Here is a 16,325-nt window from a genome sequence, read left to right as displayed (position 1 = left end):
TTTCATTTAGAACGATGAGAAAACTCAAGAGCAGGATAGCACAATTTCAACTCTTCTCCTAGTTCATGTATTTACATGCTGGAGCAGTGACTGTATTCCTCTTTCAATGTCACACAAGAGGGTTGGGAAGGAAAAGACAATGGAGATCATGTGCACAGTTTGTTACCATCTTTCCTCTCTTACGTCTTCTCTTCTTTCTTGCAGTTCCACCTTTTATTCAACCTTTTGAGTTTCCAAGATTCTCCATTGGACAGCGGGTCTTTATCCCATGTGTTGTGGTCTCAGGGGACTTGCCCATCACGATCACTTGGCAGAAGGACGGCCGGCCAATCCCAGCGAGCCTCGGGGTGACCATCGACAACATTGACTTCACGAGCTCCTTACGGATTTCCAATCTCTCCCTCATGCACAATGGGAATTACACCTGCATCGCCCGGAATGAGGCCGCAGCAGTGGAGCACCAAAGCCAGCTGATTGTGAGAGGTAAAGACAGGGACATAAGATGCGCAGCATCGATGCAGTCAGATTCAACAGTGTTCACAGAGAGTGTTCGCTTGAAATAATATGAAAAGAATTAGAATTCATAGAATTTGCTGTGATTCCATTAAAATAAAACCCACAACTATAGAAACCAACCACAAACTCCACTAACACCAAACCAAGGTTTTATTTACCTAAAATATGAAGCTCCAAATAATTAGCAGCTAAGAAAGGTGTGTAGAAAGAGGTGGGAGTAGGGTTTAATGAATGAACTAGGCTTTTCCTACATTGGCCACAAAAGTCCATGAGCTCCTGCTGTATTGTATTTACTCTATATAGCACTATTTATAATATTATTATTTGGGGGAGGGGTTCCTTTTTTAAAATTCAATTAATTAACATATAGTGTATTCTTAGTTTCAGAGGTAGAGTCCAGTGATTCATCAGTTGCATATGACACCCTGTACTCAAGTTTGTGCACAGAAGTGGGCATAATTATAACAGCAGAAGGAAGCAACCCAAACAGTAACACTAATTCTGTGGAGTATATAATGGGTAAAAGGAGTGTGCTAGGCTCAGAACATCTCCAACAAGCACATCAAAGAACAATACATACAGCATGAGTCTGGTTAGTAAAAGAAACAAACCCGAGAAAAATACAATATTATTTTTTAGAATGATGGCTTTAAAAATGTCAAATATTTTTTGTCAGATCACACTTTTCCTAAAGATTCATAAAATAGTCATTTCTTATTTTTTTATTATTTGTTTTAGTGAAGTACAGTTGACACATAGCAAATAGTAGCTTCTTGTATTTTTTTTTTTGTTTTAGTTTTAGAAATGTGTAGTTTCAGTTTAGAAATACGTTTTGCTCCTCCCTTCTGTTTAGCATTAGACCTCTCATTAATTTAGGAAGCTATAACAGCATTTATTAAATTAAACGAAGTGGGATTATATGTATTTAGAAATTATAATAGAGTGGTCTAGCTTGTAGAAAATATTGGCAGGGGACTCAATGCATCTAAAATGTAAGCATTTGTCTTGTTTCAAATCTGTATTCTAGTCACCAAATTCCCATGAAGGCTCTACTCCTCATCTGCAAAATGAGCAGCTAGGATTCTGTAAAGTCTGTTGGGCACAGACATGTGAGTTTATGATTCCCCAAGAGCTTTATGCATTCATGTCCTAGTATAGTTCTTACCTGCATTGCAAAAGTAACTATATGAAATTAGAGACTTAGCTTAATGTTGATTATTTGCATTTTAAAATCTCCAAATATTGGGCTCTCAGAGTAATTGTTGGGAGAGGTTGATTTCCATTATTTTCCAGATAGTTGACAGATCTGAGCAGATTCTTTCTTGAGCAAAAGATTCCTATGTCCTTCCTTAGTCTTTGGACCTTGTCCTCATGACATCTTTCCTTCCTTTCTGGCTGAAGAGTAATGTACTTTCTATGTACTTCCCAACAAAAGAGACTGAATCTACTTAGAGTTTATATGAAGAAACCAAATTTATATTTGTAAAAAAAGATTTTCCCTGAGTAAGAAAATATATTTTCAGTCACATACGAACTAAAAATACAAGTGACAGTTTTTTCTCTTTCTACCTTGTGCTTTTGAGTATAAGAATAGGAACACATGAATTTATTTCTCATTTTTTGAAGATAAATAAAAATGGAAGCCAATGTGGTATCCATTTCCCAAATGTTTTCTTACACGAGGAACTGACTCTTACTATTATTTGTGAAGGGCAAAGCAGTACATCAGCCTGTCTCCTGAATAATCTGCTCTGAAAGATGCAAGTCAGAGAACAGAATGTTAGACAAAAGTGTGCATGCATGCTGTTTGCATCACTTGCCCTTGCAGGGGAGGTAACAGGATTTTTTTGACCAAGGGCAAAGGTCAGATGAACTGAAGTTGAGCCTAGCCATCTGAGATGATGTGGTTGATCACAATCTGATTAGTGGCTCCATGTGGTTGTTCTTCAAATATGTCAAATAAACTTCTGTGAAATTAACATCAAATCACCAATGAGATAAGATAATTCTGAGAAAGGGAATGTGCTTCACAAGCAGGTCAGTGGTTGGAGAAGTAGTCAAGGACAAGATGATGTGGGACAGTAATCCTCAATCTAGACATCTTAACAGATTTAAGAAAACACTGATAACTATTTTCTGGCCCTAGCTAAGCACAATTAAAACATAATCTGTGGGAGTAGATCCATCTTTCAGATCGCTGGGGTATTACTTTCTTCTCCCCCCCAAAAAATCACCTATTGGTGGTTCTCAAATTTTGTCACACATTAGAATTACATGGGAAGCTTTAAAATTCTTAATGTCTAGGTTGCAGCCCATACTAATTAAATAGCCATCTTTGGAGATGGGGCCCAGGCATCAGTAATTTGTAAAATCCCCAAGTTGACTTAGTATATAGCAAAGTCAAGTTCTAGAACTCTGGGTAATTTGAATATGCAGCTATTTTAGAAGCCTGGACTTTTTTCTAAATGTGAAGAGATGTCATTAGTGACTTTAACCAGGTCAGTGACATGGCCTGATTTATCTTTTTAATTATAACACTAGCAGTTGTTTGAAGAATGGACTGGTCCAGAAAGCAAGGATAGTCATTAAGAGTCTATTTTGGAAGTTCAGGTGAGATTAAAAGTGCCCTGAATGAAGGTGGCAATGGTTAAAGTAATGAGTAGGAGTTGAATTTGCAATATCTTTTGGAGGCAAAGCAAACAAAACATGTTTATAAAGTGAATGTTGCCAATGAGAGGAAGCACATGTTGCTTAATAAGGTAAATAGAAGTCTTTAACAAAAGTGGAGAAGAAACAAAGAGTGGCAGTGTGACATAGGAAACAATGATGAGGGAGGAACAAGAGGGTCCAGACCCAAGGCATTCCAGGATTTGAGGTTCCAGGAATCAGCAAAGGAAACAGAGAGGGAAAAGGAGAAGCCAGTGAAGTAAGAGGAAGTCCAGCAGACTGTGGGGTCCTGGACGCAAATTAGGAAATATATCAAGAAATGCAGGTAATACTGTATATAAAATCTCACTGGAAATAGAAAAAGGAAATCCAAGAATTGGTCATTGGGTTTAGGGAGATGGACATTGTTTATGACCATGAAGAGTTCTGTGGTTGCAGTGAATGTCTGATTAGTAGGGCTAGTGAATGGAAAGGGAGGTGAATAAATGTGTGGGAATTCAAGAAAATATGTATGATTATTTTCAGAAACATTGCTATGATGGGAGGCAGAAAAATGGAGAGGAAGTTGAAGAGAACATGGGACATGGGACAGGAGAAGCTTACATGCTGATGGGAATGAGTCAGAGAGGAAAGAAACATGTGCCACAGATAAAGAGGCATAATTACAGGATTATTCAGATATTTTCATGGAGAGGTAAAAGGGAAAAACAGTAAACAGTGCCTCACTGAACTTGGGAAAATGTCGAACTCCAGCATATACATAGTTAGAGTTTCAGAAAGAGGGGGAGGGAAAAATATATTTGAATAATAATGATTGGAAATTTTCCAAATATGAAGGAAAATATAAATCTACATATCAAAATGACCAATGAAACCCTCAAAAAATAAGGACAGGGCGCCTGGGTGGCTCAGTTGGTTAAGCGACTGCCTTCGGCTCGGGTCATGATCCCGGAATCCTGGGATCGAGTCCCACATCGGGCTCCCGGCTCAGCGGGGAGCTTGCTTCTCCCTCTGACCCTATCCCCTCTCATGCTGTTTCTCTCTCTCTCTCTCTCTCAAATAAATAAATAAAAAAATTAAAAAAAAAAAAAGATTTAAAAAATAAGGACAAAGAAAAACCATGCCATGGCACATTCTAATTGAATTGTTAAAAACTAATAACAAAATATTAAAAGTAACCAGAGAAATTTGACTTGTTACATCAAGAGGACCAAGTAGGAAAACTTTAGGCTACTCATCAGAAACAACTCAAGCCAGAACAGAATGGAACAGTATCTTTAAAGTGCTGAAAGGAGGGGGTGGAGGAACATTTGTCAATCTAGGATTCTATAACCAGCAAAATACACTCTTCAAAAATGGAGGCGAAATAAATACATTTTTAGACAAGTAAAGGTTTAGAGAATCACCAGCTAGATTTTACTACAGTAAATTTTAAAGAATGTTCTTGAAGCTAAAAGAAAACAATTCCATGTAAATTGATCTACAAGAGGAATGAAGATCTCTTGATATGATAAATTTATGACTAAAGATAAGATTCACCTTATTATCATTTTCATTTCCTTTAAAATATTTAGATGTTTTTGTTTAAACATAATAATTTATACCATGCAAAAATAAAACATACAATAATATCACAAATAACAGGAAGAAGGAAAGGGGAATTTTCCTGTTGTAAAATTTATCCTACATTATACATGAAGCGATATAATATTATTTGAACATAGATGCTGCTAGCTAAATATGTCCAATGCAAACTCTTGAGCAATTATCAAAAATGAAACAAATGAGTATAGATATTAATCCAACAGAATAGATAAAAGTACATTAAAATATATTCAATTAGCTAGGGAAAAAAGCGGGAAAAGAGGGATAAAATACAAAGAAGAGATGGAAAATAGATGGAAAACTTAAATACAACTATATCAATACTTTCATTAGGTATAAATGGACTAAACATCCTGATAAAAAGCGAAGATTATCAACCTTAATTAAAAAGCAAGATTCAAGTACATGCTACCCCATGTTAAATATAAAGACATAAATAGTGAAAGATTAAATGGTATAAAACACCAATCATAAAAAGCTTAATTGGATGTATTAATATTAAATAAAATAAATCTCAGGCTTTATTTAATTTTATATTTATTTAAATTAAATATTTATTTAATATTAAATAAAATAAATCTCAAGATAATGAATATTACTATAAGCAAATAAGGACATGTTAAAATAATAAAATGGTTAATTCATCAACAAGACATATAAATCTGAAATACAGATGTACCTAATAATAGAAATCCAAACACATGGTTACAAAATAGAACTGAAAGGAATAGCAGACAAATAAACAATGACAATTGGGAATTTCAAGACTCCTTTCTCAATAATTAATAGAATAAACAGAAAAAATCAGTAAGAATAGAGATTTAAGCTACACTATCACCCCATATAATCTAGTTGATATTTATAGATTATATCAAACAACTACAGAATGCACATTCTTGAATTCTGATCACCTGAGCAATAAGAATGTAAGTTTTGTTATTTAAAGCTACTAAGTTTGTTGTGATTTATTGCAGCAGCTATAGAAAACTAATGCAAGGACAAACATCACTATAGTTCCTACAGACATTAATTAAAAGTAAAGAAATGTTTCGGACAATTTTATGCCAGTATATTTGACAATTTAGATCAAATGATCAATGATTTCAAAGACATAAATTACCCAAATAGATACAAAAGTAAAAATTTGACAGCCCTATGTCTGTTATAAGGTTTGAATTCATTATCAAAAACCTTCCCACAAAAACTGAAGGCCAAGAGAGCTTACTTAATTTGTAAGTTTTCAGAAGAATTTAAGAAAGAAATAATAGCATCCTTATCCAAACTCCTTCAGATAGTCAAGGAAAAGGGAAGAGTTCCCAAATTTTTAGACACAGAATAACCTTAAGATAAAAAGTTGATAAAGGCATTGCACATAAAAAAATTAACCTGTTATTGCTCATGAATATAGGTGCAAAAATAGTTGGCATAATATTACCATATCAAATTAGCAATATAAAGAAAATACAACATACCTTGACAAAGTGGGCTTTATTGTGGGAATAAAAGCTTGGTTTAATATTCAAAATTAATCAATAGAATTTATCATATTAACAAAATAAAGTAGAAAAATCACACATTCAAATAGATGAAAGGAATTTACTAGAATTCAATCTCCATTCCTGATTAAAAAGAAAAAAACTCTCAGTTAACAATAGTGATTGTCTCACTAGACTAAAAAGCACCTATGAAAAATCCATAGTGTTTTATATTCTTTACCTTCATGACTAGGAAAGACATAAGCATGTCTACTCTCAACATTTCTATCAGTATTGTTTTAGTGGTGATAGCCTTTATGCTTAGACAAGAAAAAGAAATAGAAGGCATGGCATTTGTGGTAGAGGGCACGAATGTGCTGATGACATGGGTGTGTACACAAAAATGTTAACAAATATACCAACACACAAAAGAGAAAGAGAAAGCAGTCAAAGTATGTAAATATTAAAAAACAAGGAAACACCAAGGAAGACTGTGGCAGAGGAAATAAAAAACAAAAGAATAAGACAGAGAAAACATTTTGTTAATGTCCAGAACAAGTCCTTCCCTCCCTATAAATAGTTACTTTAAATGTAAATAGAACAGACTGCTGATAACCACAAAGCACAGCCAACTCTGAAGAACAATATGAGCCAGACACACACAAAGAGTAATATATTCTATTTATAACATATTTGTCACATATTCGATTTATATCCATTTATAAGAGATTCCAGGATAGAAAACTAATCAACAGAGGTAAAAATCAGAATTGTTGGCACTGGGAAGGGGGATTGGGAACTGACAGGGAATGGATAGGAGGGAACTTTTGGGGTGAATGGAAATATTCTTTTTTAAAAAATTTTTTAATTGTTAATGTTAATCACCATACATTACATCATTAGTTTTTGATGTAGTGTTCCGTGATTCATTGTTTGTGTATAACACCCAGTGCTCCATGCAGAACGTGCCCTCTTTAATACCCATCACCAGGCTAACCCATCCCCCCACCCCCCTCCCCTCTAGAACCCTGTTTGTTTTTCAGAGTCCATCTTCTCTCATGGTTGGTCTCCCGCTCCGATTTCCCCCCCTTCTGAATGGAAATATTCTAAATCTTGATGGGGTGTGGGTTTTGTGCATGCATCCACTTATCAAAACCTATCAAACTATGCCCTTTAAAGCTGTGTATATTACTTTATATAAATTGTACTTTAATTTTTAAAATATTAAAAAATAACCTTCCTAAGGGTCAAAATTCTTCAAAAATGAAATAATTAAGTGACTTACTTTGCAAGATAACAACTTTCCTACCAAGAGAAGTTTGTTAAAAATGGGATGGTGTTTTGGAAGGGACTATAGAAAAGGAATAGATGTCACAGGTTAGTGGCTGGCCTTAAATCAATAATGGTAGTTTCCCTTCTGGCTCTAATGCTCATTTAAAAAGAAAGGCTATTATTTAAACACTTTCTTCTTCACAGGCTGTATCATCTTTTATAACAAATGTGGAAAATATTCAGTCTTCAACATGGCTTTTAGTAAATATTTTTTTTAAGACTTTATTTATTTATTTGAGAGAGAGAGAGAGCATGAGTGCAGGCAGGGGCAGAGGGAGAGGGAGAAGCAGATTCCCCACTGAGCAGGGAGCCTGACAGGGGCTCAATCCCAGGATGCTGGGATCATGACCTGAGCTGAAGGCAGACGCTTAACCAACTGAGCTACCCAGGTGCCCCTGTGTTTTGTTAATTCTATTTAACAGCATTTGGAAGGCACATAGGTATACAAGTTCCTTTAACTTAGCTATGATGAGGATGGGTTTATGATTCATTCAACTAAACTCTAGAATTGGGTACGGTCTGGAGTGCATGTTTTATAGATACCATAATAGGTCATCGTTCTGATTTCAGAAAGTCAAACACCTTAAATAAACCCTTATCAATCAGCTTTGAGCTTAGTTTTCTTTACTTTCAGTTGGCATGGTAATGGCTAAATGGATTAATTAAATAAGGACTACAGGATATCTTGGATAAAGCATTTTCTATTTTAAAGTCCTTATGAGTAGCCATCTTTATTGTATTTTTTTTTCCTTAAAAATTTTCAGTTTGATGAGTTCTGTATTCTTTTGTTTTACTTGCTAGCAAAACAAAAAAAAAATATTTTGAGCTATACCTCTTTGAAGCGTCAATGGATAGATACAAATATATTCTTTTACACCCACTCCCGAATGACTGAATTTTTTTCTGTCCTTCTTTCCTTCATCCTTCTCTTATTCCAGCATGAAACAGCAGTGTATTTAGCACATACTTGTAATTGCTAGGCCCTGGAATAGTTACTGGAATGATGAATGCTCATTTCTTCCCAGTGAGAGCTCCCATATAGTGGGAGAGAGACAGGTGACAGCCCCACAGGATGGTGTGACAAGCTGTAGGGCAACTATGAAAGAAGAGAGGAACGTTACCAAATTTAGGTTAGGAGACAGGTGAGGCAGGTTCCCGGAGGGGGTGGGGAATCCTGAGGCATTAGAAAATACAGCAGGGAGTTACAAAGGAGAGAAAGGAAGGCAATGTGTTCCTGGAAGAAGGTCTGTCACCTACACTGGTGGGGAGGCTTGAGACAGCAGATGCACTTATTTCCCTGGTGTGGAATAGGATGGCTGGAGACCAACATGGCAGAGGGTAAGACTCAGAGCTAACTCTGGTTCACAGTTTGAAGGTTCTGTGTCCTGAGGTCTGGAGGCCACAGGAATTGAATAAGGGGATCTAAAGAAAAAAAAAATCATACAGAATAAAGTGAGACCAGGAACCCAGAAGCCCAGAGGGGAGGCTCTGTTGTCCACATGAGAAGTGGTGATGGTTGGAGCTAAAGTAGTGGTAGCAGGGATGGCAAAGGTAGGGTTAATTCAGAAGATACTTTGCAGGAATTGGTGGCCAACTATTTGAGAAAAATGTGTGAGAAGCCTTGGTGATAGACGTTCTCCCCAAGAGTAGCTGGCCAAGGACTGTGCTGGGTATTGGAGTGGGACATGGGACCTCTCATTGTCTCCTCCATTCTCCATCCACCCTTAGTACATAATAGTTGGGACAGGGAACTTTCTCTGTGGATGGCTAATATTTGCTGTGAGTGGCAGCCTCTTGTCTTCGATTGCTAGAAATCAGGCAGCTACTCAAATTTCAGCTTTTAATTTGAATGGTCAAGTAGTTGAATTTTATCACCACTTTGGCTGGATCATATTCTGAATCAGCTAAGTAGATGTTTTAGGTAAGATGAAGAATCTTATCATTTTATTGCCATTTAATGAAAGAGCATTCCATATTGCAAACTGTGGACTTACCAATTAACTTTGGAACACAGTTGTCATTTGGTTCATGAAAAAAATGCAAAGGTATAGTTGGGGAAATAAAACCCACATGCAAATAGCAAACAGCTTTAGAGAATAATTATATAGGTATTTATTTAAATCTTTAACTTAAGAAATGTTTTTCTCTTGGAAGTTTTAAAGTTTTTGGTCTGAGATGTAGTTTGGGAAAAACAGAAATAGAATGAGGAGTTTAGAAACCTTGAAATTGCCTTGTCACAGTGAGAGTGGTTTGGAAGCCTTCAAGTGACAGACTATTAATTACAAGAGCAGAATGAACTCTAATAAGGGAGAGACCAGTGTTTGATATGTTCAGAGAAGGCTTCATGGAAAGAGTGAGCTGCATCAGCCTTGATGTGAGTAGGGTTTTAGAAAGAGAATAAAAATGCAACACTCGGTCTCTCAGTAAGAAAATCAAGGTCCACATTTCTGCTTGTTCATTTTCTAGGTGACTTTGAGAACATGATTGAATCTCTCTGATCCTCAATTTCCTAATCTGTAAAATAGGAACAGTGAGACTTACCTCTTGGAGCTGCTGAGAGTATTTAATTAGGTAACAAGGTGACCGTTGGTATGACCTTGACACCTGGCTGGCAGCAGAGCCCTCTGATGACTCTCCATGAATGAGTAGAGGAGACACAGGTGTCCAGATATATGTTCTGAGGTCAGGGAGGGATAGCACCAGCCAAGACATAGAGGCTGTGCTATGGTCAGAGTTTGGCCATCTGCCTGTTGTTATCAACAAGTATGTGCTTGATGGAGGAAGTGATGGGGAACTACAAATGTCTTTGAACAGATTGCCTGGAGGGAGGAAGACCATTCTGGAGGCAGGTGATGGGCTGTGCTGTGTGGACAGGAGAGCCAAGGGAAAGCGTGCTGGCCTGCAAGCCTGCCTCCCCAGATCTCTTCCCTGCTTCTCTTCTTTTCTCTTTTCTTCTTTTCAGTCCTATCATGATAAGGACACCTGTTAGCCATGTGACCTTGGGTAAATTCCTTAGCCTCTGTTTACCTCCATTCTCTTATTCATAAAATGGGATGATACCTAATAGGAATTTCTGAGGGTTAAATGATGTATTTATCCCAGTGCCTGGCACATAATAACCACTGAGTGGGTGATGACACCCTTCTACACTTGTCCCTCTGTCTGTCCATTCCTGCTACTCACATCCACATGATTTTGGAACATGATTGAGGACACACTACATAGAAGAGGCCATGGGGCAATCCAAGCATAGATGATTAATTAGAATGAAGGCCTTGGGAAAAAGTACAATATATTTTTTGAAGGAACCACAGCAGTTGGGGGTAAATTGTGTATAGAAAATGAAGGTGACAGCTGAGATAATTCAGCTGAGGTATAGAATAAATGGGCATGACAGCAATGGAGTTTTGGAGCCCAATTCTTTTTTTTTTTTTAAAGATTTTATTTATTTATTTGAGAGAGAGAATGAGAGAGAGAAAGCACGAGAGGGGGGAGGGTCAGAGGGAGAAGCAGACTCCCCGCTGAGCAGGGAGCCCGATGCGGGACTCGATCCCGGGACTCCAGGATCATGACCTGAGCCGAAGGCAGTCGCTTAACCAATTGAGCCACCCAGGCGCCCGGAGCCCAATTCTTAATCATTCCTTCTATCACAGTCTTATGACCTAGGATCATTATAGAGCTTAGCACAGTTTTTGACTGCCCGGGTCATTGGGAAGATTTATAGAGACTTAATTTAAAATACATTAGCTGTTATCATAAGGGAAATTAAAAGAAAAAAGAACCAAACAACCCTTAGCTCTTATGTGTGTGCCCCATGGCTTACACTGGCTGTGGACTGATGATCTCCCTAATGTCATGCTCAGTCGGGTGACCTTGGCATTAATGAAGACATTTGGAAGGAAAGCACTAGACTTAATGACAGAACACACATGCCCTTTGCTTCCTATTATTGGCTCTGCATCACTGAGAAGAAAGCCGCCAATGCGATGATTTTCTGTGATTCCAAAGGAGGTCAGTGTTCTCATACTTCTTTATGTCCTATGATGTATCTGCTGTTTCTGGCTTTTAATGATGAGCTGCCACATAGAAAACAAACACCACACAGAAGGCTACTAGTTAACCTTTATTTGGCAAGGAAAATAAAAATTATACGAGGCCACTATCTTATTGCTATGTTTAGTGGTCCAATTTTTGATACCATATTTGTGCTATCATTTTACTTCATCCATTGATTCTTCCAACAAATATTTATTAAGCATCTATTTTATACCAGATATTCTGAGTGCTGGAGTACAGTGATGATCAAAATAGAGATCCCAAGTTCCTACTCCATAAACCTCACATTCCAGTGGAAGACAGAGACAACAAACACACAATGTCGGGTATCTACAGGTACTATGAAAGTAAAACTAGTAGGAGGATTGAAAGTGATAGGGATAGGAAAGGTAGGTCAGGTCAGGTGGACAGAGGAAGCCTTTCTGAAGAGATTTTTGAGCAGACTTGACTAAGGTGAGGGAATAAGGCACAGGGAGTGCCAGGCAGGTAGACCAAGCTTGAAGAACCCAAGTTAGGAGTGAGGTTTGTGTGTTCAAAGAGCAGCAAGAGAACAATGTGCTCAGTGTCCCATAAGGGAGGAGGGAAGGGATTGAGGGCAAAGGCAAGGCCATCTTTCTGGTTGTGACAGGAAGCCATTGGATTTTAGTTTCCAGTATCATAAATTAAATCTTACCTAGACTTTGACCAATTACCATCTTGACTAAATGCCATCCAGTAGAGAATGGCAATATTTATGTACATGCCCCCCCCCCCCACCAAATAGCTTCCAGTTTTACCTTCAGTAAAGCTGAATTCCTGTCCTTGTTGACAGCTTAGGGAAGCTTATATCCATTCTTTGGAAATACATAGCTTCTTGGAGGCCATGCATTTCAAACATTAAAAAAAAAAATGGACTCCACCTAACATTGAAAAATACCTGTCCTACATCAAAAAATAATGATGTACTGTATGGTGACTAACATGACATAATAAAACAAAAAATAAATTAAAAAAAAGAAAAATACCTGTCCTATTATAAGCATACTACTATTCCTCTCTTAAAAACTACAAAAATAATTCCTTCCTTTAATAAACAGACCAAACCAAAGATCACTGTATTTTGAACAGCCCTCATTTTTTAAATTTATTAAACAGTTTTATAGCCTCTTTAGAACATTTTTGTAAAACTGTTAAAGAGGCAGAATTTACTTGTAAAAGTTAGAATACAAGTTGAAAGCACACCATTCAAAAAAAGTTTAGTTTCTGCACATTTTTAAGCACAAATTCCAGAATCCTCCTAGAATGCTTTCTGCTCTCTACCCTCAGAAGAAAGTAGGTCCATCTACTCAAAAGCTTTCGGCATTGGAGTCACTCTGATCTGTGGTATTAACTTAGCCATGTTACTTTGGACAAAATCTATTTCTCTATTCTGTAAAACTGGAATAATAATACCTATTTGTTTGTCCATTCAGCAAGCATTTTCAGAGAGCTTTCTGTGTTCTATTGCTGTGCTCCATGCTGGGGATCCAGTGGTCTGTGGGAAAGGAATGATTCTTATTGTCCTATGGTATAGAGCTGATGGGGGAGACAGGCAATGAAAGCAGCAATATCAGACATGTTTGATAAAGGCAATAGCAGGTAACACAGGGTTTGTGGGGGCAGTCAATCTCATCCACAGCATCAGTAAGGGTGTTCCAGACAAAATGGGCTTTGAGCTGAGATGTAAATAATAATAAGTGAGAATTTGTTAAACAAAGAAATGCAGAAGCTTATGTGAAGACCCAGCAGCAAGAGAAATCATGGGGGTTGGAGAATAAATGGGGTTTTAGAACAGCAAAAGGGGAATTCAAGAGATGAAGCTGGAGACCAGGGACCCAAGTCATAAATAACCTTCAAAATATTGTAGAAGTCTGGATTATATCAAGGGACAATGGGAGTGCACTGGTGATTTTAAGCAGGGACTCACCTCATCCAATTAGTGTCTTGGATTCTTCAGGCCACTGTGTGGGGAACAGATTCAAGTTGGGCTGTAGGTGCCAGGTAGACCAGTGAGGAGGCTACTCCAGAAGCCAGCTAAGAACAGTATTGGCCTTGTTTCAAAGGGAGTGCCTCTGAAAGCAGAGTTCAAGGTCCACGATTGACTGCTGATCACTTATTTGAGATGTGATTCCTGGATTCCAGAGTGAGGGATGGGGGGTGGGAATGAGATCAGAAAGGGAGGGAAAATATCAATTAAAGTTGTTTTAATGAGCTTGTTGATGCTGTGGGCAGTTGGGGCTCATTTGTACTCTGAGGACTCCTCTGAGGACTCACAGAGAACAGTGATTTTCAAAGTATTGTCTCTGGACCAGCAGCCTCAGCATCACTTGGAGCTTATTAGAAAGACAGTATCTTGGATCCCTCCTCAGATCTACTGAGTCAAAACTTTGGAAGATAGGGTTCAGCAACTTGTGTTTTAGTCAGCTCTTCAGGAGATTTTGATGCCCTCTAAATTTGAGAAGCACAGGCATAGAAGGTGCCTCAGAATCATTCCATGGGATGAGAGGATGGAGAGGAAGGGCACCCCCCCCATTGTTATGTGTTTGTCTCCCACATTTCTGGGTTGCGTCAGTGAAAGTGAATAAGCATTTGTAAGTCCAGAGAAGGCCCTGGGACAGCAAAGAGAGACTCATGCTCTGGTGTGGTACCCAGGCAAGTGCATGGAACTGTCCAGCCCTCCGTGTGCTGAAACCAGATGGATGGAGGGTGTGTGGCACTTTACCATACACCCTGCCTACCCATCGTGACCAGAGCATGGCAGTGAAGATGAAGAGAATTTGAGGATATGTGATACATTTTCGAGGAAGAACCATCAGTACCTGATACAAGGAGATGAAAAAGGAAGATGTGAAAGATAATTTGCAGTTTTATGAGCCATTTCCATCTGTAATTACCTTACACTTGCAATATGTCAATGGTTATTTCCCATGTAAACCTCTTGGATCAGTTTTTAAGTAATGTCCCTTTGGATTGGAACCAAATTGAGGGGAGGGGTCATGGATCAATTATAATTAGACATGCTTCCAGAGGAAATGCAAGAATTTAGTTACCCTGCCCATTTGACAAGGGGTTTCCTTCTCTCAGCAGAATTTGAGCCAAATAGAGCATAGACTATAGATGACTGCATATTTACCTTCTACCTGGCCAGAGTGATTTTGGCTTGGTGCCTTAAACTTTGTAATCTATCTTTGAGGTTGATTATTTTTACTACAAAACTTTGCTCTATATAATCTCCAGCATGAGATAGTCGTCCCTTATCACCTTATTTAAATATATTTACATTTTATTGAATATGTGTGTCTCAGAATATCATCTAAATGAAGTAAAATTGCTTACTAGTTAAGCAATATTGAAGACACCCATTGGCTGTATAAATTATTTAATTTGCAAGTTGGGAATTGTGTTTGTTAAGGTTATGTTAAAGCTGGACATACCTGCATTTATTAAATTAACCAGCACTCCTAGAGCACTTAATATCTTCCAGGCAGTTATGAGAACATTTGCAATCGTAATTTATTTGATCCCCACACCAATCCTATAAAATGAGTGCTATAATTATCCCCAATTTACCAATAAGGAAATTGAAGCCAAGAGACATTTGATAGCTTGCACCAGATCATCCAACTGGAAGAAACATAGTTGGAGCACAAGCCCCAGTGTTTAGTCCTTGGCTCTGTACTCCTAGCCATCACGGTCATCTCTTTCAGAAACACAGCAGTGAGTTCCATCTCCAGCTGCTTCTCATGTCTATCATTCCCTCCTCCTTGGCTGTTTTATGGCCAAAATTATCTTCACTATGGTTCATATCATTTCAACATGCTTCTAAGGTTCTATCTTACATAAACTCTGATCTTTCTCCCAGTACATTCATGTGATGGCTGGAATCCCTAATGATCTGTCACACAGACGCCCATGTTTCTGTCTCAAAAATAAGAATTCCGGAAATTGCAAGGCAGACAAGATTAGCTTTACCAGGAGTTATGGAAAGGAGAGGAAGAATGCTCACATTGGTTAGGTGTCTGACATACGGTGGACACAATCCATATCCTCTTACATAATTCTGTGATTGCCCTGTTAGAAGTTCATCCCATAATTAATCATTTTAGGATGGAAAAGTTTATGAGATTCTTTTTTTAAAATTCTTTATTATTATGTTAATCACCATACATTACATCATTAGTTTTTGATGTAGTGTTCCATGATTCACTGTTTGTGCATAACACCCAGTGCTCCACGCAGAACGTGCCCTCCTCAATACCCATCACCAGGTTAACCCATCCGCCCACTCCCCTCCCCACTAGAACCCTCAGTTTGTTTTTCAGAGTCCATAGTCTCTCATGGTTTGTCTCCCCCCTCCGATTTCCACACCCTTCATTCTTCCCCTCCTGCTATCTTCTTCTTCCTTTTTTTTTTTTAAACATATAATGTATTATTTGTTTCAGAGGTACATATCTGTGATTCAACAGTCTTGCACAATTCACAGCGCTCACCATAGCACATACCCTCCCCAGTGTCTATCACCCAGCCATCCCATCCCTCCCACTCCCGACCATTCCAGCAACCCTGAGTTTGTTTCCTGAGATTAAGAATGCCTCATATCAGTGAGGTCATATGATACATGTTTTTCTCTGATTGAGTTATTTCGCTCAGCATAAC

General features: G+C 38.0%; 1 protein-coding gene across 1 annotated transcript in view; it reads left to right on the top strand.

The window, feature by feature from the left end:
• The window catches only part of DSCAM (DS cell adhesion molecule), a 482,198-nt gene that overhangs the window by 285,807 nt on the left and 180,066 nt on the right, over positions 1–16,325 (top strand). Inside the window, exon 6 of the mRNA XM_081819866.1 lies at positions 205–483. Coding sequence (XP_081675992.1) covers positions 205–483 — 279 coding nt within the window. The remainder of the gene's footprint in view (positions 1–204; positions 484–16,325) is intronic.

This window comes from Leptonychotes weddellii, chromosome 1 (assembly GCF_054177405.1).
Source record: "Leptonychotes weddellii isolate Sample4059 chromosome 1, ASM5417740v2, whole genome shotgun sequence".
In the NCBI taxonomy this organism is placed as follows: domain Eukaryota; kingdom Metazoa; phylum Chordata; class Mammalia; order Carnivora; family Phocidae; genus Leptonychotes; species Leptonychotes weddellii.
The sequence above is the reverse complement of the archived record's forward strand: the minus strand, read 5'-3'. Positions and strand labels throughout refer to the sequence as shown.